At 40.1% G+C, this 27,064-nt stretch overlaps 1 protein-coding gene across 3 annotated transcripts in view; it reads right to left on the minus strand.

Annotated features, from left to right (window-relative positions):
- mlec (malectin) overlaps positions 1–24,475 on the minus strand; it is a 51,480-nt gene extending 27,005 nt beyond the window's left edge. The window contains exons 1-3 of one of the 3 annotated variants that reach the window (XM_073065421.1): positions 24,458–24,475; positions 2,476–2,568; positions 729–907 (exon numbers count right to left, since the gene is read on the minus strand). In XM_073065421.1, the coding sequence (XP_072921522.1) occupies positions 729–893 (165 nt within the window). In that variant the 5' untranslated portion in view covers positions 894–907; positions 2,476–2,568; positions 24,458–24,475. Of the gene's footprint in view, positions 1–728; positions 908–2,475; positions 2,569–22,796; positions 23,215–24,457 lie in introns of those variants that run through there. The other 2 variants (XM_073065420.1, XM_073065419.1) reach the window with 2 other exon arrangements.
- Between the last annotated feature and the right edge of the window lie 2,589 nt (positions 24,476–27,064).

A 27,064-nucleotide genomic window follows, 5' to 3' on the forward strand; every position in this document is an offset into this window, starting at 1 on the left:
TTGTCTTTGGTAAACAACATGCATATATCTGAATATACGGACTCAAAGGATTAAATCACAAAGTGAGATTACAGAAATCAGGGTTGTGTCCCCTAGAATGGGACAGTTTATGCAACAATTTGATCAACATTTAGTTAAAAAAAATTCCATTTGATGGAGAAATTAGGATTCAAGGGCACATTATAGCCAAACCTCCCAGAGTTAGAAAATACTGCTGTGCACCACCACAGTGATCATCTACATTATTAACCCAAGAGAGTCTACAGATGCTGGAAATCATGAGCCACACACAAAAAATGGAGGAACTCAGAAAGTAAGGCATGCATCTCTGGAGACGAATAAACAGTTGTCATTTTGGGTGAGATGCTTCATCAGAATGCCCAAAACACTGACTGTTCATTCACCTCAATGGATACTACCTCACTTGCTGAGTTCCTCCAGCATTGTGTGCATTGCTCTTTAAGGAAGACAGGTCCAAAGATCCCGGACTCCTCAGTAAAGGGGTAGAATGTTGTGTGCCATGTGTAACAAGGCAGACTATTTTTTTACTTAGGGGTCAAGAGTCTTTGGATCCTCCCAACTTGCTGAGTTCTTCCAGCATTTTGTGTGCCTTCCATGTTATTGTTGCCCGAGTCATTCATTTTTAGAGAATACCCTGTTAAATTAAATTCTTCCTGTGTATAGTATCAGAAACCTCCATTTCACAACAAAAATGTAAATAAAGCTACCTTCTGTTGGGATTGAGCAAAATATACTTCAGCAAACTTCAGAACCAATACATAGTCGCCTTCTTCTTTAATTGGAATATCATATCCAAAAGTTTCTTCATTGTAGCGTTCAGTTTGGTACAGAATTTGATCTTCAGGCATTGATCGAAAAATAGGCAATCTCATTCCATAGTCCGATGCTTGAGGAAAAAGACGACAAAGCGTTAGAAAGGATTCAAGAAAATATAATTTCAAGCTTCGCTTGCTAACTGGCTGCTTGAATTATTGCCATCTTGCACATTGAAATGTTAGTCTTATAAGTAAAATTATGAAACAAAATATTACCAATCTATAAGGATCTTCAGCTCAGCTAATTAGACAACTAACAGTAGGCAAAGAAGAAGAATTTTGATTTATTGTTCATGGTTTCAGGGCCATGTGAAGCACCTTAAATATGTTTTTAAGCAAAGTTCCTGGTTATGCAGGAAATAAACCCAGGAGATAAGGTAGTGACCAAATAACTTACTTGATTACATTGGTTGGCAATAAACAATTGGGCATAACACCAGAGCCAAATTGTTTTCATAACAATACCACAGAACCTTTAACGTTCCCTTGAGGGGATGAGGCCTTGGTTTAACAGCTCACTCAAATGAGGTCTCTGAGAGCAGAAAATATCAGGATCAATTAAGAACTCAAATTTCTGGTCTGAAATAAGAATTGACAGTCTCCCGACACAAAGGAAAGAATAATAATACTGAGCCATGGCTGATATTTATTGCATCAGGAAACACTGATTTTTTTTTTAAGAAACAAAGAGGAAACAGAAACTTTGCACAAAGTGTAGGGAAACAAAACAAAATTGGACTAAAATTGAACAAGACTGTCTATTACTTTTTCTTGGGAGGAAGGTGGCAAGGCAGAACAGTTCTTCCTCTCACATTTACAAATTACACATAATCAAACTGTAAAATTATTCGTTACCGTTTTGAGAAACATCAGAATAGCTTGTGTTTCCTAAATGCTGCCTGCTTTTGAAAAGCAGAATTTCAATCCAACCAAATATGTACAATAAAGATAAATATTTATAAAGGACAACAAACATTTGTTTATGGCAATGACTTGTAGTTCCATAGAGCTACCACCATAATTGTATGTATACTGTTCAAACAGTGGTTGCATTTGGGCCATTGCTAAACTGAGGCCATTTCCTCATATTCCATTAAAGTATAATGTAACACATTAACATTCAACAATATATTGAAGGATCTATATGGTTAACTTCCGATATTTGTCATCCATCAGAAGCCAATCATTGAAGCTAAATTTTCACATGCCTGTGTGTACTGGACCATCTTGAGTGGAGGGAAAAAAAAGAAATCAAAAGGTGTGGATATTATGCCTGAGAGAAAGATGATTTTCTATCAGTTTTCTTCAACGTATTTACCTCACTTGGGTCATTTAATGGTGTAAGCATCAATAAACATATATGGGAACTCATAGTGCAGGTATGCATAGCAGTTACAGAGCTAAATATGGTTAGGAAAATAGCCAACAAACTGAAACTATAATCTAGTGAGACAGTGCTTTTGGGGTTATAAAAATAACTAAGGCTGCATAAACCCACTCAAATATACAATAAATAGCTAAAACTAATATATTCATTGGTTATAGAAGTGTGAACTGTGCACTTTGCATAAACAGAATACACACTGGGGACACAATGTGGTTTACTGAAAATAAACCACTAGTGTTGCAGACGCCATACCTCAGTCATGCCTGATCAACCGGCGCCACTCCACTTTCGGTAAACCACCGGTCCCCGATGTGTATCCTCTACAGAACTTACAGGGAGCCGAGTCTGGATCAAAGCCAAGAGACAAAATGTTCAGAGGTAATGTTATGAAATACTTCCTCACACAAATGAATATTTGAACATCCAAATATTCATTGTAGTCACAGGTTATCTGCATACCTAACATTAAATAAAGGCAACATACTAGAAACACCTTTCAAACCAACCTTATTTTAAAAATTAACTACATTATATCATTGCATGGACATTGCATCTTTCAGTGATTTTCTGGGTGTGAAAAGGGCACATAATTTTCACAATTAAAGCTTCCAACATGAGGCAACTCCATCAGGTAAATACAGTACCTAACGTAGTACTAACCCACAGAAGAAAGGGAAGCACGAAGATTGTTCCCCAATTTCTGTTGAGGCAGTGACAAGGGCATTGGAATAGGCCTTGGTTTGTCCACTGTGAATTCAGCTACTGTACACTATATGGAGTCTCTTTAAAAGTTCATTTGTAAGATGGCTGAATTAGGTTTGGTCTTGTGATGCCCTCAAAGTGGAACAGCTAACAATCATGTCCTCATATCAGTAAAGAATTACATGAAGTGCCAGACAGTTAACTCCAGCAAGAGTCAGCAATCCAAAAAAACCAAGGAAATATGAAATCTGAAGTTAACTTTGATTTACATAAAAATGGTTAAATTGCAGTATATTTAGCCTCAAATGGCTTACAATGCCTTAATATGCACACCTTGAACCAAGAGAGCCATCACATATTGGAACAGGTATAATTTGTTCAAATTCCCAGAAAAGATTTCTCATCATTTGAGAACTGAGGACTTAACTATTTTGTGAAGTTAGTGTAGCAATGTGAGAATCTTTTGTTCATGTAAATAGGAACAGAGAGCAATCTTCTATCATATCAGTTATAATATACTTTGAAAGGAACATTACTAGGGCAGTTACAATTTCTATCACAAAGAAGTTCTGCAACCTAATATTCTGAAAGAAAAAAAACAACCAAGATGAACACAAACACAATAATTTTCCAAGTAACGATGGTATACTGAGATTAGAGAATCTGAGGATAGAGAAACAGCACTTGCAGGTTTGACATTTTGACACTCTAAAGCAAAAAAAAAAATCAGAGTACAAAAATGAATGTCATTGAGATGAATTAATTGGGTTGACTCAACATCAACCAGGTCCTTCTAACCCTCAGGATAAAGTTGTTTTACATTACAAATCACTTTAGTTTTGAAACATTTCATAATTTAAATAGCTCTGCAGCAAAAAACAAAAAAAAAAAATGGAATTCAAATATCTGATGCAAATGTGAACAATTGAAACTTCAGAGACTTACCATAACCAACTAGTAACCAACAAGAAGCATGTTATCAGTTTAGGGTCTGCAAACTGAAAAGCATTGCAACTGGTTCCTCTCAAAAACAATTATTTTTAAGAAATCTTCATATTATGCTTTAGCTTTCATAACATTACTTAGAAATTAGTCATTCAATTAAGTCCCATTGACTTTGGAAAGTTCCTGTTGGAATTAGCTAGCAACATTTTATCAGTTAGTTCTTAATCTTAACAAATCACTAAAGAAATATCCTCTCTATATCTTTAGCCAATCACCTCATGTTGATTACCTATTTTTCCTTTGGTGAATGCACTGGCAAATGGTGGGTATGAGCTCATGGTGTGGAAAGACCCTCATAATTCATCAAAAGATAAATAGAAAACTCCAGAATCATCAGTACAGTGTTATTAATTGAATTATAATTAATTAGCATTGTGTTGTAAAATGATCATGCAGAATTATTCTCAGTGAATTGACATTAACATGTTGAAAAAAGGTGAAGGAATTAGTTCATGTGTTTTTCAGTAACTTTATCCAGCATGTCACAGTGCCATGTGTACCATTTATACCTGACACTGCATGCTAAGTTTCATTTTCTCTCTAAAAAAGAGAACCGAATACAACATGTTAAAAACATATCTTGATATTTAACTGCATTACTCAAATATTCTCAAAAGGCAAGGATTAGCCAGCTGCAGTACAGTTTAACAAATAGGGCTTGACATCTAGGGCATAGCCAATTCAACACTGTTGGCCTGACAGTGAGTTGGACAGGTTATTTGTTCAGTCATAGTGAAAAACAAATGTTTACTTCTGAACACATTTCCAATTAATGCTAGTATTCCAGAAATCCCAACTGATTTCACTTCCACCATCTCCTTTCTCAACTCACCCCCCATCCAAGCGCACTGAAGACAATAATGGCTAAAATTCAGTTAACTTGTGTCAAGAACAAACCCTGGCCTTTAAATGGGCTTGAAGACAGTACAAAATCTATCCACAGAAAAATTAACTGGACTACCAATATACCATTTCAGTACTACGAAACTGAACTTGAATCATTTTTAATTTCATCGAAAGATACCAGATTCTTCCACCTGGCTCACATTCTTGTAACTGAACTAGCACGGCATTCATTTTTTGTTAAACACACCATCTAATAGGGTATTAAACTGTATTTACTCAGGAAACGGACGCAGAGTCTATAGCAGTAAGGCAAAGCAGCAGTGAGGTCACAGACCCTACAGAGACTACAAAGGAGGATTCGTTTGCTGTCGTGTTGACAAATTCCTCAGGTCCCAATAAGGTGCTCCCTCAGACCCTGTGGGAGGCAAGTTCAGAAATTTCAGGGGTTCAAGTAGAGATATTTAAATCATCTCTAAGAATAAACCAGGAAATTATTAGCCAGTGAACCTGGCACAAGTACTGTGAAAGTTACTGGAAAGTGAAAAGGATCGATGCTTTCTCAGGCTTTCAGCCAGGTACAGGTATCAAAACCGATGTTTTGATGACAGACTCTGAAGGGACGGTTCCTGTGCTGATGTTTTCTAGGACTCTATGATACAATGTGACCCAAAAGAATTGGTAACTAAAGTGAATTTGTTAAAGAAAAACTTAAAATATGGTCACAAGCAGCAGCAGCTCTGTATGTTTAAATTTAAACTGGCCTTTCCTTTTCAGAAAACTATTGTTCCAAAACAACTGTAACTAACATGCATTTCTTTCTTCATATTATTAAATCAGAAATTGGATATATTTTCATGCCCAAGACTTTTCATATTTTTGTTCATGACATAATACTGGCTGTAAAATGTCAACTAATTGTATATAGTGGGCCAAGTACAAGTACAAGGAAACAAAGGAATGATGGAAAACAAACCTGCTCTGATGAAAAATGAGAATTGGTTTGACTTGACCAAGACCATATCTCTTGGTTTGTACAGAGATATGCTCTATAAACTACTAACCAAGCACTTTTATAGATGGCCCTTAAAATGATAAATGGTCATACATCCTCATTTGTTACCTATCGAGATTGTAGTTAAGTAGGGCAAATGATCTGGAGCAGCCATTTATGATGTCAAATTGAACAACTTGAAATTCCAAAATGATCTATCATCTTGCATATAGATTCTTAAAACCTCCAAGAGCACCACAACCTTGTGGTTTTGGGGCTTGTGTGCTGGAATGACCCAGAGACCTATGTTAGCTGGAGTCATGGATTTATGCTTTAGCCATTGGTAGGGTCACCCATGCCAAACAAGTCAAAGGGTAGGGGCCTGACTAAGGGTGGTCCACTGGTCCTCAAGGTTTGGGGTTTCAGCCTAGGGCTAGCAACCCTGACTGCTAAAACAAAATTGTTATGGAAACAACGATGAAGAATCCTGACTGCAACAGTATTCCTGGGTCTCAACTCAGAACTTGCATGACTGACAGTACTAAAGACCAACAGGATGCTACTGGCCTCAGGCCAAGGTCAAGCAGGCTTTAGATGATCTGAGCAATGGGATCAACATGTATGAAACAGTGCAACCTAATGCCTTCACCATCGTTTTGGGAAATTTCAACAAGGCCAGTCTGAAAAAAAATCACTAAGCAATTACCATTAACAGATCACTTGCAACACGGTGGATCATTGTTACACCACCATCAAGAATGCCTACCATGCTATTCCACCCCCTCACTTCAGGAAGTCTGATCACCTGGCTGTACTTCTACACAATGAGTATAGCCAGAGACTGAAGACTGCAGCACCAGTAGTGAGGACCAAGAAGGTTTGGACAAGGGAAACACAGGAGCACCTACAGGACTGCTTTGAATCGGTCGACTGAACTGTATTCAGGGATTCATCTTTGAATCCCTGAATATAGTTCATGCTTCCTTCACCCCGTCAGAATCAGAATGAGGTTTATTGTCACCGGCATGTGACGTGAAATTTGTTAACTTAGCAGCAGCAGTTCAATGCAATGCATTACCTAGCAGAGAGAAAAATAATAATAAATAAAATAAAACATAATAATAAGTAAATCAAATACATATATTGAATAGATTATTTAAAAATGTGCAAAAACAGAAATACTGTATATAAAAAAAAGTGAGGTAGTGTCCAAAGCTTCAAAGTCCATTTAGGAATTGGATGGCAGAGGGGAAGAAGCTGTTGCTGAATCGCTGAGTGAGTGCCTTCAGACTTCTGTACCTCCTACCTAATGCTAACAGTGAGAAAAGGGCATGCCCTGGGTGCTGGGACACAGATCCTCCCAGAGATGAAGGATCTTCAGTGCTGCCCTAAACTCCAGTGATGTAATCGGCAGTGAAAAAGATTCTTAGAATTACTTAAATGCCAGAGTACTTTCAGAGCATTCATCACAAAGATTAATAGCTATTTAACAAGATACTCTCAGAAAGTGATCATTCAATATATGCTATTATGTGAATGGCTCCAAACAATAGAATGATCAATTTAGATTCTATCAAGGGCATTTCTACCAGAAGCCTGCCAATAGTGCACTGACAGTTCAGTTTTCACATAATGCTATTCCAGATTGCTGTCATTGTCAGAAAAAAATCTTTATTAGAGGCAAGTATTTTGAGCAATATTGAAGTAACTTCCTGAAAAGGATGATAATTTGTTTTCAAAGATGAGTAACATGAACATCAAGTTTCAGATTAAGCAGACACGTGTGGCCACAATATCATTACAACAGGCCACATAAAGTTGTTAAGAAAACTAAAGGTTAAAAAAAGTGATCAGTTCATGCCAAGAATATATTTTACAGACATACCATGAATCAACCAATAAACTGAAAGGATTCAGTTGCTATAGAAATTACACATCTGCAAACATAAGTATAAAGTTGGGTGATTAAAACTTCCAAAGGCCAACAATACAAGACTTCCAAAACAAACTCTCAGAAATGCTGTAACCTGAATGCATTAATGCATAAATCTTGAAATGTGGTAGGATTATTGTTGAAGGGGCATAACTTTAAGATGCTGGGAGGAAAGTATAGAGGGAGATGTTAAGAAGTAGTTTTTTTTTAAACAGAGAGAGTGTCAAGTGAATGGAACACACTGCCAGGGCGGTGGTAGAGGAAGAGACATCAGGGACATTTAAGTGTCTTTTAGATAGGCAATAGGTTAAAGAAAACGGGAGAGCTATGTGGGAGGGAAGGTTAGGCTATCTTGAAATAGGTTAAATGGTTGCCACAACATGCTCCTGTTCTCTGTTGTTCTATTTTCTAAATATCAGAAGTAAGACATATGCAACTCTCACTTCAGAACAAAATTCAAAAGCATGAAGGTTACAATCCAATTTCAAAACCATAAGTCTGGCCGCAATTACAGTACTGCATCAAACCACAGTCCACCATTAGGAAAAATGTGAATTGTGGGTGCAGAGAAAAACTACTGGAAAGGTTCTAGGTATGAGCTTGGAATGGAGAAACTGGGATTGTTCTCTTTGAAGCGAGGAAAGAGATTTCCTGTCGAATTTATGAAGAACCACAAGAGAAACTCTTACTACAAAGTTCAAAGATCAGGGATCCCAAATGTAAAAATATAGGTTAAACCTGTAGAGGTGGGAAAAACTTCCTTTTGTAGATAGTGGTATGCTTTGCAAATCATTACCTCTAAGGATGGTGGGCTCAAATTAAATCCAGACCATCAAGAGACACAACAGTCACAAAGTATTTACAAGCTGCCAGAGGAAAAACTGGGAAACACCAAGCTAATAATATTGAAGGAAATGCCCTGCAAAGGTAACTACCATGACAACTTTTTGATCTCACAATCACTCCAGCAATTTCTTCAATTTACATTACAGAAAGTTCTTGAGTTAAGCTACATAAAATGCACAATTAAAATTAACTGATTTGTTTTCTTTCCATTCCTCTAAGTACACCTGTGACAGCTAATGATTTAGAAAGAATGATAATCTATCCAATTAATATCCAAACAATAGAAATCTACAATATGGATCAAATTCACAGCAGAGTCTCAGCATTACATATTTTTTATCAAAGTATAAGTCTAGCAGATATTATATTTAAAATAAATAAAAATTTGTTTCTTTTCATGATCAGCAAAAGATTTTATTTCTCCAGACTGACAAAATTTTGCAGAAACTACATTTTACCCACCTTGCCACATCTCATTCCAAAGCAGCCCTGAAGAGCAAACCAGCAGGAATGTTTGAAGATATGTAAATATATGTATATCCATCAGACTAGCAAGCACTTGAAAATGTTTGTGAACCCTTTGCAATTACCTGGTTTTCTGCATTAATTACTCATAAAATGTGGTCTGATCTTCATCTAAATCACAATAATAGACAAACACAATCCACCTACACTAATAACACACAATTGTACTTTTTTTCCATCAATATTGAGTACACTATTTAAACAATCAATCTAGGTTCAAAAAAAGTATGTGAACCTCTCTAAAAAAGCTATTTGGATTCAAGATGTTTCAATCAATGAGATGAGATTGGAGATTTGGGTTGTACAGGTGCCCTGCCCTATAAAAAAGGCACACCAAATCAGGTTACTGACAGAGCCTGCTCTTCTAAAAAAGATATGTTTATGTGCACCATGTCTGAATCAAAAAAACATTCAGACGACCTTAGAAGAATTGTAGAGATGCATGAAGGAGGAAAAGGCTATAAAAGCATTTCTAAAGACCCGAGTTTTCAACAGTCAATGGTATGAGAAATTATCTACAAAAGGAGGAAATTCAATACTATTCAATACTGTTGCTACTTTCCTTAAGAGTGGGCATTCTGCAAAGATCAGAACAAGAGCATAGCATGCAATGCTGAAGGAGGTGAAAAAGAACCCAAGAGTAACAGAAAAATACACACGGGAATTTCCAGAACTTGCTAAAGTCTCTGTTCGTGTGCCCATTATAAGAAAAACACTGAACAAGACCGGTGCTCGTGGAAGGACACCAAGGAGGAAATCACTTCCCTCAAAAAAACATTGCTGCAAATCTCAAGTTTGCAAAAGATCACCTCGATGTTCCACAACACTTCTGGGACAATGCTCTGTGGGCAGATGAGGGAAAAGTTGAACTTCTTGGAAGAAATGCACACCACTATGTTTGGAGAGAAAAGGGCACTACACACTAACACCAAAACCTCATCCCAACTGTGAAGCATGGTGGAAGGAGCATCATGTCAGAGCCTGGACACTTGCAATTGCTGAGGAAACAATGAATTCAAAATTGTATCAAGACATTTTACAGGAGAATGTCAGGGTAGCAATCCATCAACTGATGCTTAATAGAAGCCGGATGATGCAACAGAAGAATGTTCCGAAAGACAAGAGTAAATCAACAACAGAATAATTTAAAAAGAAGAAAATTTGTGTTTTGGAATGGCTAAGTCAGAGACTAGATCTTAACCAAACTGATGCTGTGGCATGTCCTGAAGAGGGCTGTTCATGCAAGATATCCCAGAAATATTGCTGAACTGAAGCAGTTTTGTATGGAGGAATGGTCTTAAACACCTCCTCGCCGTTGTGCAGCATCTGATCAGCAGCTACAGGAAACGTTTAGCAGAGGTTATTGCTGCTAAAGGAGGTTCCACCTGTCATTAAATACAAGGGTTTACATACTTTTTCCAGTCTGGACTGTGAATGATTAAACAATAAAGATCTGAAAAGTACAACTGTTTTTTTTTAGTTTAGGCAGTTTGTGTTTGTCTATTATTGTAACTTAGATGAAGATCAGACCAAATTTTAGGAGTAATTAATTCAGAAAACCAGGTAATTGCAAAGGATTCACTAACTTGTTATTGCATCTGTATGTAGCAGAATAGGTAGTTTCATGCAGTACTTAGAAACAGAAACCTATAGACACTTTATTAAATTAAAATTTTAAAACTAATCAAATTAATTGTTTCTAATTAAAATAACAATACATAAATTGCATAAAACTCTAATTAAATATAACTCTGCAATGAACGGTCCAAAGCCTGGCTATGAAAAGAAGAGGGTTGGGCATGGGGCTGGCAATCTCATCCTGTAAAAACCCAGTTACAGAAATGCCAACAGGACAGTAAAGAGAAGATGGGCTATACCTGGGGACAACTTGAAAGACAGGCCCAGGGCAGAGGACTCTGGTAAACTGCTGCCCATGGCCAATGCCCCTGTTGGGGGGGGGGGGGGGGGGAAGGGGTGAATGGGCTTAACTCCTAAACACATAAACCAAACAGATAGATCTTTCAGTGCAGCTGGTATATGAAACGCTAGGCTGGAGCTTGAGGGGAACAGAATGATCACAAGCATCCAAATCTGCTCTAAGTTCCTTCCACACCCCAACACCCTCTTTACTTCAAACTTTTCCCCTTACTCTTTCAATCTCAACCTGAACTGTGCTCTCCCTCATCTCCACATTGTCTCAAGTGTGCTTGCTATTCCCACTGTCACAATTCAGGGTGTGTGCATTTACTCAAATTCACCTTTCCAACCCTCATTTCCTATAATTTTGTGCTGGAAAAACAGCCGATTTTTGACAACCACAGATCTGATGCAGCAAATGATTGTCTCTGCACATAATCCGTTGCCCTCTAAAAGTTCAAAGTGAATTTATAATCAAAGTGCATATTCAGTAAATCACCATGTACTACACAGAGATTCATTTTTTGAGATCATTCACAGTAAATACAGAGAAACACAACAGAATCAAATGGAAAAAAACAGAAAAAGACGGACAACCAATGTGCAAAAGACGACAAATTGTGCAAATACAAAAAAAAATCAAAATAATAATAATAAATGAATATTGAGAACATGAGTTGTAGTGTCCTTGAAAGTGAGTCCATGGATTGTGAAATCAGTTCAGTGTTGCGTTGAGGGAATTTATCTACTCTGCTTCAGGAGCCTGATGGCTGAGGGGTAATAACTGTTCCTGAATCTGGTGGTGTGGGGCCTAAGGCCCCTGTACTTCCTTCCCAATGGCAGCAGGGAGAAGACAGCATGGCCTAGATGGTGGGGTCCTTGATGATGGATGCTTCTTTCCTGCAACAGCACTCCATGTAGATATGTTCAATGGTGGAGAGGGCTTTATCCGTGAGGGACTGGACTGTACCCACTACTTTTAGTGGCTTTTTTGTTCAAAAGTATTGGTGTTTCCGTATCAGAACATGATACAATCTGTCAGTATACTCTCCACCATTTATCTATAGACGTTTGTCCAAGTTTTAAATGACACTCTGAATCTTTGCAAAATTCTAAAGAAAAAGGCATTCCCTTCTCTCATTTTGAAATGTTACCCTGGCATAGCACTCCTCCCTTCTCTTAGGATTACAAACTAGAAGAAATGTAGTATAAAGGCTTACGCAAGATCAGTTTGGATCACAAACCATGACCAAGTCCTACTCAGTTTTGCCAAAGTAGTTTACATTTCTGAGATAACTCTGAAACATACTAAATCCTGACCAACCTCTGTCATGAGTTCTTAGATTTAATAGTCAGAAAGGCTGAAGACAACACAATCAGCTACCTTTTGTGCTTCCTAGTCCAAGGATGTCATTAATTCCAAGATTCACACAACACAAGCCTTAAACTCATTCAATTCCCTCACATCTAAGTCACAGAACATGGCAAACAGGTCCTTCATTTCACATTGCCCTTACCAACCACCAAGTACCTACCACATTCAGCAATCAGCCCATAGCCTTCTATGCCAATGCACTTTAAATGCTCATCTAAACATTTCTTAAATATAGTGTGCATCTTTCTCCACCAGCCCTGCATTTCAGGTATTTGTATTTCAGGTTTCAACCACCCTATATTTCATTTTTTCCCTCAAATTCCCTAGCTCTTACTTTAAACCTGATCATGGGCACATCTGCTAAGGAGAGTAAAAAAAAGTATCATTAATTGTCTTGTCTTTGCTCTGAGGTAATCAGAATTATGAAATCTAGCACCCTTAACCTTCTCCACTTCAAACAAAAACCCAGTCTGTCCAGTGTCTCCTGTCAGCCAAAATGCTCCATCCCAGGCAACATGCAGGTGACTCTCTCTTGCACCCACTCTGGTGCCACCACACCCTACATATCTGTGGGCAATCAGAACTGCATTCAGATTCCCAGCTGTGGCCTAATGCTTTGTATAGTTTTACCATGATCCCCCTGTTCTTGAAGTCTATGGCTCAGCTAACGAAGATAGGCATCCTATGCACCTTTGTAATCTCTCTGCTTTACTTTCCCGCTTGAAATGCATCACCCCACCCATTTTATTAGATCTTATATCACTCTGAAGCCAAAGTCTACCCAGCTGAGGCGAGACGGCTGGCGGTTTGCACCACCTGTAATGTGAATGAGGCAAGCCTAAGGTGGGAAGTTCAGATGGATAGATAGATAGATACTTTATTCATCCCCATGGGGAAATTCAACATTTTTTCCAATGTCCCATACACTTATTGTAGCAAAACTAATTACATACAATACTTAACTCAGTAAAAATATGATATGCATCTAAAATCACCCTCTCAAAAAGCATTAATAATAGCTTTTAAAAAGTTCTTAAGTAGTTTACTTAAACACATTGAGTCCTAACCCCGGGAGTTAAGTGATAGTATGGAATGGAATTTGGCAAGAAATAAAAGAGAAATGAGTCACGGGATGGGGATGGGGGAAACTGGTTCAGATGAGGAGGGTCACCCTGTGAAGGCCACTAGGACTGGAGCGGAAGATGATGTCAACTTCAAAGTAATGATTACTTTCACATCTAATTCTGATAAACATCTCCATCTGGTAAGATTGACAAAGTATATTCAGAAAGATTTTGTTAAAGTCAACAATATGTCTTAACAGAGGTAGGGCATTGATTTAAAACAACAGGAGAAAATACTGTTAATAAAGACTTAATGGGAGTAAAAGAGGGAATGAGCTGGTAGTGGAGGGGGAGCATACACTACCGATCAACTTACAGTACTTCATTGGAATGTGAGGTCTGTTAGCTAAAGGACAGGAATTTAGTGATCATGTTTTAGGTTTTAATCCCTCCCCCCCATTGAGTATTATTTGTATACAAGAAACTTGGTTATAATCACATTCATTGTTCAAGATTCTGGGTTATGAGGTTGAGACATGATAGATATACAACTGTGGGAAGAGGCTGTGCCGACTTTGTGTAGGAGGATTTATTATATAGAATTCAGCATTTTCCAGAGAATACTGAATGCATAATTATTGAATTATTACATCCACAGGGTGGGATCAAAATTGTTAAGTTTTATAATCCAGGTCGGGAGCTGTCTGTGGAAGGGTTGTAAACAATGGTAGGAACTTATTCTGGTGAAATTGTTTTTTGTGATGACTTTAATGCATATATTGGCTTGTGGGGCAGTAAGACTACAGATGCTAATAGGACAGCAGTAGAGGAATTTCTGGAAGAATAAGATTTAGTATGAATGATAGAAGAGAGCCAAGGGTGGATATTGCAATATTGTGGGTTCTTGTCTCGATTTGATTCTTATTGCTACTCCACTTGCTGGACTTAATAGGTGGGATGTAACGACTGATTGTACGGGGAGTCATCATTTCCCAGTCTTGTGTATTGTAGGCTTGCTGTCAGAATTTGAGATCTGGCACTAAATAGTGTTTAAGAGGAAAAACCAGGGGAAAAAAAACTTCTGTTGAGTGTGATAAATCATTTAACCAATTGTCTCTAAGTGGTTCCATTCAGAGAATAATTTCTGCTTTGTGTGGAGCAGCCCGTCAAGCTGTTCCTTTGGTGTCCACGCGAGCCGGTAAAAAATGTGTTCCTTGGTGGACACAGGAATGTACAAAGGCCATCAGATACCAGAGGTGGGCATTTCGTGATTTTAAACGTAGGTTACTGCAAGATTTGCTGGATTTTCAGAAGAGCAATAGCAAGGAGTTGTTTAGAATGCTAAAAGGGCAGCTTCGAGGGGATTTTGCTCATCAATTGAGAGGGAGAATATGAAAGAAATGAATGGTGTCAGAGGTTATAACCAAATTCCAGTATTAGTGGAGAATGGAAATTTGGCTGTAACAGACTAAGAAAGGCAGAATGCCTGGAAAACACGTATGTAAAGACATATAAACGAGACAACTTAGGGGATGAGTATATTAAGCAATGACAGCATACTTTGATGGACAATGGGAAGATCTGTGAGAAACAAGAAACATTTGAGAGTGCCATGGATAATGGCTTTACTTTGGCTGGATTGAAATTTGCTGTTAATAGTGCAAGTGCTACAGCCCCCAGGACAGGGTATGGTAAGTTATCATATGCTCCAGCATCTGCCTGAGGAAGCCCTAAAGAAGTTGCTTGAGTTTTATAATGATGGTCTGGAACCAAGAAATGTTTCCAGGAGACTGGAAATGGGCTGTGGTTTTGCCTATTGTTAAACCTGGAAAAGATCTAACGCTGCCAAGTAGCGACAGGCCTATTGCCCTCACTTTTTCACTGTGTAACATAATGGAGGAAATGATAGTAATTAGGCTGATGTTTGTTTTGGAGAAGAGAGAATTACTTAGTCACTACCACTGTGGGTTTCATAAACTGAGATCTACAAATAATGCCCTTGTACTACTGAGAAATGATATTTGGAAACCTTTTACAGTGAAAGAATCAGTAGCTGCAGTGTTTTTAGACATTGACAAAGCTTATGATTTGCTATGGAGGGAGAGGCTTTTGATTAAACTCAGTAAGCTTGGTATTGGTAGATTTTACAACTGGATATTGGATTTTTTGCTTGGCAGGTGACTTAGAGTGAAGGTGGGTGAAGAAGTGTCAACAGAGTTTGCGTGGACAATGGGACATCCCATTATAGCAAAACAGGCACTTATCAAGTCTGAGGTAGATATTGTGGTTAATATGGAAAAGTATGAAATCAAATCTTGTATTAGGTTGGCTTGGATTGGTAAATGGCAGAAATTTTGGGATAGAGAGGGCAAGGAAGGCGGTATTACAATTTGTTCCATCAGTCCAGGGGAGGCACCTTTTGGGAAGGAATAGGAAGGAAGATGTATGATTGTCAAGACTGATGTTTGGATATACAGGTATACACTCCACTTTGGCTCTTGTTGGTAAGTATGGGAATGAGTGCTGTGATTGTTGTAAGGTCCTAGAGATGGTTTAATATGTGATCATGGTGAGCCACAGATATTGATTGGAATGTGGGAAGCTGTTTATACAATTATTGGGTAGATTTGTGTGCCTGTTTTGCAGGATATTCTAGCACCTGAGGCAGAGATGGTCAAGTCCTATAGGGCTCTGGTGAACTTCTTAATTAAAACCGGTTTGGGAGGTAGGATCTGATCAATGGCATGGTTATCTTCATACTCGATTACAGCATCAACTCACAATCAACAGCACCACCAATGCTCATGTCATGTGCAAACATACTAATCTTATCTCCTATATTCACATCAGGTTGTTACAGAATATAGTAAATATACACAATATATTCCTCCAGTGTTCCTTGGACAGACTTCCAATAACAAGAACACCTGCTGATCATTATTCCTACCTCCTATGACAAAGCCAATTTCATACCCAATTCCTCTATTCTCCTCTCAAACTCTCTGCAAATATATAATCTTGCTCACAAGACTCGCTGCCTGTTCTTCTTCCACCACCTATTGCAACCAATTTACTGGCCAGGTCTAAGTGAGCACATGCCCATTCCAGCCACGTTTCCTTCCATCTTAATTCTGAAAATATTCAATAAAGAGAGAGTTTGAGCTGACCTAGAAACATAGGCATTAACCCCATCACAGATGCAGCCTGAACTGCTGCTTATAAGCAGCAGTTTCTGAGACTATCTCCAATTTCAGCATCTGCAATCTTTTGCTTTTATACATGTTAATCGTTCTCTTTTCTCATGTAGTGTTTAGTCCGTTCCCTCATATCTATGATCATTGTTATCGAAACACTATAGTGTTCTGTGTTGTTCTGCCAAGCATTGTGGACATGGTATGTCAGCACTGGAATGTTTAGTGAAACATTTGCCTCCAGCACATCTTTAGGTTGGTGGCTGTTAAAGCAAACAATACATTTCACAGTATGTTTCAATGTACATGTGATAAATAAATCTGAATGTAAATCTAAATCACATTCTTTCCATTGATGCATCACTCATCAAACTAGGAGGGTCTGCACTTACCTGGTCACATTCTCCTATATTCAACTGTAGGCAAATAAACACAATGAATTCTTTTCCTCCCCTACATTATTACTTCTGCTATACTCTCCAAAAAATACTCCTCATCCCCTCTTAGTGTCCTCAAATATTCATTATTCAGCACATCATCCAAAACTAAACATAGCATCAGTTTCACATCAATAATTCTGTACCCATTGAGAAATATCAGCTTGCTTTTAAGCAATGTCTTAATTTTTCAATTCATGCCTTTGATTTCAAATTCTTACAAATCCATCCCTTTAGAATTAACATTGCTGCTCTGGTACAAGTCTTTTCACCATTTCGAAATGAATTGTTCCAGCGTCAATTACATCTTCTTCAGCTGCCTAATCACCAAACTCTGCAACTATTTAATGAAACCTCCCCCATCTCGATGCTGTCATCCTAAGTTACTCCTTAGACTAAGTTTGACTCACCTGACCATTATTACCTCTTTATATGACTAAATGTTATTTTTCCCCCAATAATGCCAAAGAGCATCTTAGAACAGTTTGCTAGATTTGACCTTGAAGTTCAAGTATAGACTTATTTGTAACATGTACATCGAAACACAGGGTGAAAGACGTCTTTTGTGTCAAATGAAATCAGAGAGATTTGCGCTGCTACAGCATGCCTACAACTCACTAACCCTAACCACATATTTGTAATATGGGAGGAAACCACAGCACCCAGAGGAAATCCACATGGTCACAGGGAGGACATACAGGCCGTAGCAGGAAAAGAACCCCGATCTTACAGGGTGTGCTGTAAAGCATTGAGCTAACCGCTCTCTCCGGTCCTGTTCACCCTGTACACATCAGACTTCCAATATAACTCGGAGTCCTGCCATGTGCAGAAGTTCGCTGATGACACGGCCATAGTGGGGTGTGTCAGGAATGGACAGGAGGAGGAGTATAGGAAACTGATACAGGACTTTGTGATATGGTGCAACTCAAACTACCTGCGTCTCAATATCACCAAGACCAAGGAGATGGTGGTGGACTTTAGGAGATCTAGGCCTCATATGGAGCCAGTGATCATTAATGGAGAATGTGTGGAGCAGGTTAAGACCTACAAGTATCTGGGAGTACAGTTAGACGAGAAGCTAGACTGGACTGCCAACACAGATGCCTTGTGCAGGAAGGCACAGAGTCGACTGTACTTCCTTAGAAGGTTGGCGTCATTCAATGTCTGTAGTGAGATGCTGAAGATGTTCTATAGGTCAATTGTGGAGAGCGCCCTCTTCTTTGTGGTGGCGTGTTGGGGAGGAAGCATTAAGAAGAGGGACGCCTCACGTCTTAATAAGCTGGTAAGGAAGGCGGGCTCTGTCGTGGGCAAAGTACTGGAGAGTTTAACATCGGTAGCTGAGCGAAGGGCGCTGAGTAGGCTACGGTCAATTATGGAAAACTCTGAACATCCTCTACATAGCACCATCCAGAGACAGAGAAGCAGTTTCAGCGACAGGTTACTATCGATGCAATGCTCCTCAGACAGGATGAAGAGGTCAATACTCCCCAATGCCATTAGGCTTTACAATTCAACCGCCAGGACTTAAGAACTTTTTAAAAGCTATTATTAATGCTTTTTGAGATAGTGATTTAGATGCATATCATATTTTCTTACTGAGTTAAGTATTGTATGTAATTAGTTTTGCTACAACAAGTGTATGGGACATTGGAAAAAAGTTGAATTTCCCCATGGGGATGAATAAAGTATCTATCTATCTATCTATGCTACCCACATCCAGAGCTGGGGTCCAGTATGTGATCTAGGTGTGTGAAATTGACAAGCTGAAACTCGTGTGGATAGTCAGAGGCTTTTTCCCTGGGCTGAAATGGCTGCCACAAGAGGACACAGGTTTAAGGTGCTGGGGAGTAGGTACAGAGGAGATGTCAGGGGTAAGTTTTTTTACTCAGAGAGTGGTGAGTGTGTGGAATGGGCTGCCGGCAACGGTGGTGGAGGCAGATACGATAGGGTGTTTTAAGAGGCTTTTGGATAGGTACATGGAGCTTAGAAAAATAGAGGGCTATGGGTAAGCCTAATAATTTCTATGGTAGGGACATGTTTGGCACAACTTTGTGGGCCAAAGGGCTCCTACTTAGCAGCTGTTACATCATTATATAAATATACAGTATATATTTTTTAAAGCACTCCTTCTTGCACTCTGGTACAATAAATCATTATTAGCAAAGATTGGGAGGAAATTACCAGACAATTTAACTAAGGGCATCCACATCTCTTAGGTTAGATTTTTTCACAGAAACTTTTTCATAGGTCACTGACACCAATTGTTGGGAGAAGCAAGGTGCTGGGATTTAGTTGGGATTGATGTGATTTAAACTGGGCTGGAATCAATGTCCCAGCAAACTAAACAGCAAAGGAAGTTGACAGGGTTTTAAAAGCAAAGGCAGGGAAAGTTTATCTGAGCCAAAGAAAAAAGGATGGGCCACACAGCATACAATGGTGATTTAGATAAGATCAAACAATTTAGTTGCCTTGGAAAAACTGAGTCAATTAACCACATTAGCAACTAAGACCACATATGGGGAAAGAGTGAAAATGGTTTATAATGTTGTCAAAAAAATAGTTTTTAAGAGTAAGATTAAACTCAAAAGATAGTCAGGTAATTGAGAAAAGAGAGAAAAAAAAGACTGATAAAACTGGGAGGACAAAATATATTCCTAGCCTCTAATGTCCTGGAGAGGGTACAACAAACTTCTTTTGGGATTTACAGAAAGAGTTGTTCAACAGGGAAAGGCTCGAGGAGAATGGGATTTTATTTCACAGAATTCAAAACAATGGCAATTAATGTAAAATTAAAGTAAAATTGGATAGGTATATGGATAGGAAAGGAATGGAGGGTTATGGGCTGAGTGTGGGCCAGTGGGACTAGGTGAGTGTAAGCGTCGGCACGGACTAGAAGGGCCCAGATGGCCTGTTTCCGTGCTGTAATTGTTATATGGTTATAATGGGTCAAACTCATGATAGGGAAACAGTGCCCAGAGTTTGGGTGAGGAAAATATATGCATAGTTAATTGCAAGAATCAAAACTTTAACTCTGTGGATATTCAATTAGCAATTGTATTCAAGATTAAGAATAAGACTGCCTTGGTGCACAGCATCAAAGGACTGAGCGATGGAAGAAATGTGGTTATACCTGATACTGACTGGTAGAATCTCAAGAGGTGATATGGCCTAGTTTTACTTTATAGATCATGTAAACTCTCAATTTCTCTATGTGGAAGTGGTGTGATTCTTCATAGAAGAAAATAATAACCCCACCAACAATAGTAATCCACATTTTTCAATAATAGTTACGAGTATAATCAGTCATAGCAAAATGCCAGACATGGAAGCAAGATAGCTGCCAATGTTCATCCAAGGAATGTCACATCCCACAGAATGCGAGAGAGTGACACACCTCTGAAAATCAGTCTTATAGAAATATTCAACATTTGACTTAAGATAAATACGAGTTGCAATTGTTAGTTTTCGATTTACACTATTAACATGCAAATATATTAAAGCTTAAAGCATATGTGTACTCCATTTTCCTCACAGACCATTTTGAGTTCTGAGGGCGATGTTATAGTTATGGGAGACTTTAAGTTCTCAAATACTGAGTGACTAATGGATTGCAAGAAAGTGAATTCATTGAGTTATTGAAAGATTGTTTTTTGATCCAGTATGTTAATACTCCAACAAGAGGGGAGGCCTGTCTAGATTTGATATTCTGTAACAATCAGGATAGAATCTTGAGTATGAAAGTTGTTGAGTCTTTAGGAACAAGTCTCAAAGTTTTTTGGCAGACTATATCAGTAAAAACCATAGCCATTAAATTGAATTTCAGAAAGGCAAAGTTTGTGCCGATGTGGCAAAGACTTCAGAAGATAAACTGTAATGAACTGCTTGACGCCGAGTCAGTTGAGGAACAATGGGGTTGATTTAAAGAGTTAATACACGCAGTGCAGGAAATGTTCATACCCAAGGTCAGGAGAAGCAATAAAACCAACAGATCAACTATATGGATGAATAATGATATACATTAAAATTATTGAAGAAAAGGCAGCTATATAAGGAATACAGAAAAAAACAGTAATTTAACTGTAGGGCATATGAAAACATGAGAGCTATAGTCAAGAAGGAAATTTGGGTTGCCGAAACGCAGGTTAAAAAGGATATTGCTGATAAAGCTAAGAGTGACCCCCAAGAGAACTTCAGTAATAAAAGAAAAGTCAAGGAGGGAGTTAAGTTTATTAATAATAACGGGGTGTTAAAATTATGCAGAGAAGGACATAGCAGATACTCTTAACTCATATTTTGCTAAAGTATTCACCTACAATATGTTAGCAATATGCCAGTAAGTGTAGAGAAAATTAAGGCTGTTTTAAGTGATTTAGAGATCTGAGAAAGTGAGGTCCTGCTTCAGCTGAAAGTTAATAAATCTCCAGGGCCAGACAACATATATCCAAGGGTACTTAAAGAGGTCTGTGATTATATACACAAACCCCCTAACATGTATTTTTCAAGTCAATAAAGACTGGTGAAAGCCCCAAGGACTGGAAATTGGCTAACATTGTCCCTGCATATAAAAAAGGTGACCGCACTGACCCTGGTAACTATAGACCAGTAAGCTTAACGTGTATTGTAGATAAGATAATGGAAAGATTAATAAAGAATGAGTTTGAGAAGCAGCTGATAAGAGCAGACGTTAGCAGAAAGTCATCATGGGTTCAGAAAGGGGACTTGTATGCTGGAGCTTTATGAAGAGACTTTGAGTCAATTCTGCACCCATTCACACACCTTACCCTGAATCCCTATCCTGTAATTAGATTATTAATGTCTCGTGGGGTACCTCGTCAAAAGTCTTCTGAAAGTCCAAGTAAACGATATCTACCGCTTTATAGTTATCATAGATTTTAGTTGCCTCGTCATAGAACTCCAGCCGATTAGTAAAACATAATTTCCCCTTTCTGAACCAATGCTGGCTTCAGAGTAAGGCGTGGCAATGGGAACAAATTGGCTCAAAAACAGAAAACGAGTTATGGTGAGATCATTTTCACAGTTGTTAAAAGTGGGGTTCTGCAAGGATCAGTTTTGCGGCCTCGGCTGTTTTTAATTTAATGACTTGGATAAGCACATAACAAATAAACTAGTAAAGTTTGCAGAGGTCATAAAATTAGGGAGACGGGCGGGGAGACATTCAGGCAATTACGTATTTCAACATACTGACAACATTTGTTGGGCCGAACGGCCTGTTCTTGTCAAAACCTTTCTAATGTTCTAATTTTAGTGCCAGTAGTTGTACTGCAGATGCAGCTCAAGATTTCCCTAGCTCGTGTATAACAATGCCTCCACGTAGTAGTTTTGGAGAGAAGACAAACTGTTACTTTTTGGTACACTTGACTGGAGTGGACAATGGGCAAGAGTACATAAATTTATATGACGAGAGTTCCTCCGATCAATGAGCAAAAAGGTCACTGAACTTCCCATCTGTGCAAACGTTTCCCTCTCCTCGGAACCATCAACTTTCACTGTTGAAATATACACGAGAGTACTTTGGGGAAACTTTATTGTCCCTGTTTTTTTCAGATTGGCAAGTTCTCCTCCGACACATACGGCGGCATGCCGGCATAGATGGTTAAACGGCAGAAACACATCGCCACTTCGGTGTGTTCAGAGACGCGCTTCCTCCGCTCCTCTCCCCGTCCCTTCGCGCATTACACGCCGCCCAGGGCCCTATCCCGATCCCGTACACTATGGCTTACCCCTGCCGATTTTGCCTTCAAGCGGGTCCCTTTTGAAGTGGATGCCGTGTACGTCGGTGTGAGCCTCCCCTCCGGCGTTGATAGCCCACACCACGTTATCACCCAGGGCGCTCACACCGAGACAGCAGCGCGCTGTCACCAAGGCCGCCGTTAGCAACCAGAGGCAGTGCGGGCGCCGAGTGCATGGCTTCCCTCTCCGCATTTCACGATCGCTGCCCTCGGGAAAAGCGACTGGACCCAAACCGGAAAACCGCCGCACCATTCAAAAATAAAACTCGCCTTCAGCTCAAAGCCCCCTTTTTTTTTTAAAAGGAGAGAGAGAAAAATCACTGCAAAACCTGCAAGGCCCCAGGAAAAAAATCAATTCTTTTTGCAGGCTGAGTGAAAAGCTCAACCGAACCTGATGGAGGCGAATAGACCAGCCTCTTGACTGAATGACAGTCCAATTGCCTAATCAAACACAGAGGCTTGCCACCAGCGGCGCGGGAACCGACCAATCAGCGCGTCGGGGGCGGGACTGCAACGAGTCAAGTTAGTTTGCGCGGGGCCACTAGCCTGATCGGTTGGCAAGTTATAACTGAATGCGGAAGTGGGGTCACTCAGTAAATTGGCGCGGGGGGGGAAGAAGGATTTGACCTTGTTTTGGTTTCTACTTGAACTGCTTTCGCTCAGGATATCCTGTTTAAAATCATATTTGGTGCATTTAAGCGGATTTCTCTCTTTGAATATTCATCGGCTGTTGTATTGTCTGCCTAATTTTCTAAGATCTGGCATCGAATTTCCCCCTCCGCGTGAAATGAGTCGATCGTGAGCAACCAATCAGAGAAATCCAACGCACACTGATCGCGGTGCAAGATGGGAGTGGGAGCGAATGAATGAAAGTCAGCGCGTAGCGGCTAGCGTGAGTATTGGTGCCGAGTTATTGACACGACCATCTCCAGCGAGACCAAACGCGAGAGATTGTGCAGATGCTGGAAACCCAAAGTAACACACGTTTACACAAACTGCTGGAGGAACTCAGCAGGTCAGGTGTGGAGAGGAATACGTACCGGTTGGTTGGCTAATTGGTCATTGTAAATTGTCCCACGATTAGACTAGAATTAAATCGAGGGCTTTCCGGGTGGCGAGGCTCGAAGGGCCTATTCCGCGCTGTATCTCAATAAATTAATAAGATGAAGGGTCTCCAAGTTCCTCCGGCATTATTTGTGTGTTCATCAGTAGCTAGTGGGCAGCAGAAATAAAAGTGGAAAATACCTGGAATACTCAGTAGATCAGGCAGCATCCATTGACAGAAGTAAAGTTAATCTTTTAAGTTGGTCATCCTCTACAGTTAAAGTTTACTGCCATTTGCACAAGTCAAAGTACATTTATTATTAAAGTACGTATTCCATATACAACCTTGATATTCGTCTCCTTATAGGTAGCCACACATAGAAACCCAATAGAACCCATCTTTAAAAGGGCTGTCAAACACCTAAAGTGCCGGGGGTGGGGTGGGGAAGAGAGACAAAGCATACAAACAATAAAAATAAGCAAGTAACATTCAGAAGTGAAGTTCACGAAAGTGAGTCCACAGCCACGAAGCTAGTCATCACTGCAGCCAGGAGACCGTTAGTTCAGCGCAGCGACGAGAAAACCTCGCAGGGTAACGAGCTACACACCGGCTTGTTCCTGCCCTCTTAACTCGATACACCGACCTTTTCATTCCGGCGCAGCGCTTACATTGGCCAAAGAACGCTTCAACCACCCTGCACCTTTGAGACTTAAGTTCACACCGCAGGTTCAAAAGCTCAGCTCCGAAAGGAACGTTATAAGCTATTGCTTGCAGTGGTCGTTTCCGAGGAAACGTGCGATTAATAAATAAATTTAGAGTTTTGCTTGCTACCGACAAATCGTTGCTGTGCCTCAGCTACGCCATCTTTCACTAGATGTTAAGAGGTTGGTCTGACGTGATGACGTTTTACGTAAGGAGTTTTAAGAGATGGATACTTTATTGATCCCAAAGGAAATTGCCGTGTCACAGTAGCATTACTAGTGCACCGATATATAGATATTAGAAGAGAAGGAAGAATAACAATAAGTTACTTCAAACATTCTGGGGGGGGGGGGGGGGCATCAGTTACCCGGCTATAGGTTGACTGTTAGAGTCTAATGGCCGAGGGTAAGAATGATCTTATTTAGCGCTCTTTGGAGCAGCGCAGTTGTCTTAGTCTGTTACTAGAAGTGCTCCTCTGTTCAGCCAAGGTGCCATGCAGAGGGTGAGAAACATTGCCCAGAATTGCCAGGATTTTCCATGGGGTCCTTTGTTCTACCACAGCCTCCAGTGTGTCCAGTTTGACTCCTATAACAGAGCCAGCCTTTCTGTTTATTGAGCCTGTTGGCATCACCTGTGTTGATGCCAATTCCCTGCACACCACTGCATACAAGATTGTACTGACAACAACAGACTGGTAGAACGTGCGAACAGGAGGTCCGCGTACTCCAAAAGACCCCAGTCTCCTCAGGAAGTAGAGACCACTCTGGCCCTTCTTGTACACAGCCTCTGTTTGGTGCTCCACTCAAGTACATCCCAGGTACCTGTAGGCCTTCACCACATTCCACATCTTCACCATTAATAGGAACAGGAGCAGTCTTCCTAAAGTCCATCACCATCCCCTTTGTCTTACTGATGTTGAGCTGCAGATGATTCAGCTTGCACCATTTGACAAAGTCCTCCACCAGAGCCCTGTATTCATCCTCCCATCCTCCCTTTATACACAGACTGTTGCTGAGTGATCAGAGAATTTCTGCAGATGACACGACTCTGTGTTGTGTCGGAGGTACAGGGTAAACAGGAAGGAAGCCGATACAGTGCTGTATATAGGCATGTCTTGACACACAGCTCTGAAGCTGCATTGGACGGAGCTTTTCCCCCAGCAATGAGGGCTGTATGGTAATGAAGGCATTTGAGAACTCAAAAAACATGATCTCCCAGTGCCACCCTCTTTATCCAAATGGGGGTAGGCTCTGTGCAACAGGTAGATGACAGCATTGTCGACTCCAATGTGCTTCTGGTAGGCAATCTGCAAGGGATCGAGAACTGATCTGACATGAGTTGGAAGTGGGCCAGGATCAGCCTCTCTAGGGTCCTTGTGATGTGTGAGATCAGGGCCACTGGACAGTAGTCATCCAAGACTTTCGGTTGGCCCATCTTGAGTACTAGGACCACATGTGATGTTTTCCACACAATCGGGACCCTTTCCAGGCTGAGGCTCAGTTTGAAAATGTGCTGAAGAACTCCACACAGCTGCTCAGCACACTCCTTCAGGACCCTGGGGCTCACACCGTCCAGTCCCGATGCTTTGCCATGTCTGAATTTCCCCAGAGCCCTTCCCACCTGCTCAGTAGTGAAGTAGAGTCCATGATGAATGGGGAGATGGGATAAGGTGAGAGCTGAAGGAGGTGGAGATCAGGATGATAGCAGTTGATATGTGGGGGTGTAGATAGTGGGTGCAGGGCAAGGAGGGGATGTAAACAGTGGTAGCCTGTGTTGTTCATCCACGTGTTGAACTGGAGGAGGGAAAATGGTGCTAGGGAAGTTTTGGATGCCTTGGCATCTGGACTGATGTACTCAGTTTTGGAGTTCAATAAAATGTGTTTCACTAAACATAAAATGCCTCACTTCATTTTATTTCCAAAAACCTACGTTGGTGACCCCTATGCTCTAGGACAATTCCAGAGTTATTGAACATGTTGGACAACACAGACATTTTGGGAGCAAAATGCCATCAATTGGTTCATGCAAGCTGAGGCCTGGTTTGCTCTGTGAGAAATCTCCACCAACAACACCAAATTCTGCTACGTGGTACATGGTTCAGCAGTTCCACGGCTGCAAGAGTGGTGACTCTGCTTGAACGCGATAAATACCGATCGCTGAAGACTCACAGAGTCTGAGTGCACTTTACCTGGACTCACCAATGCTAGGCTTTCAGAACTAATAAACTACATGCTGTCTCCCCTGCGAAATCACCAGTTTTTTGTTTTATTTTTAAAGAACTCTTCATGCAGCAAATGGCGGATCAAGTTTGCACAGCTCTCGCTAATGCACCCGTGAAGGACCATAGGGAGCTTTCTAAAATGGCTGATAGTCTGCACTTGTCTAGGCAGCAGTGCATCATTCCTCCTCCTTTCTCACCTCAATAAGCCCGTTCAGCAAGGCCCCCAACATAAGGACACCCAGGACTGCTAAACAGATTATCCTGGGCCTGTGCTTTTACCATGCTTGCTTT

This window comes from Hemitrygon akajei, chromosome 14, assembly GCF_048418815.1.
Source record: "Hemitrygon akajei chromosome 14, sHemAka1.3, whole genome shotgun sequence".
NCBI lineage: Eukaryota > Metazoa > Chordata > Chondrichthyes > Myliobatiformes > Dasyatidae > Hemitrygon > Hemitrygon akajei.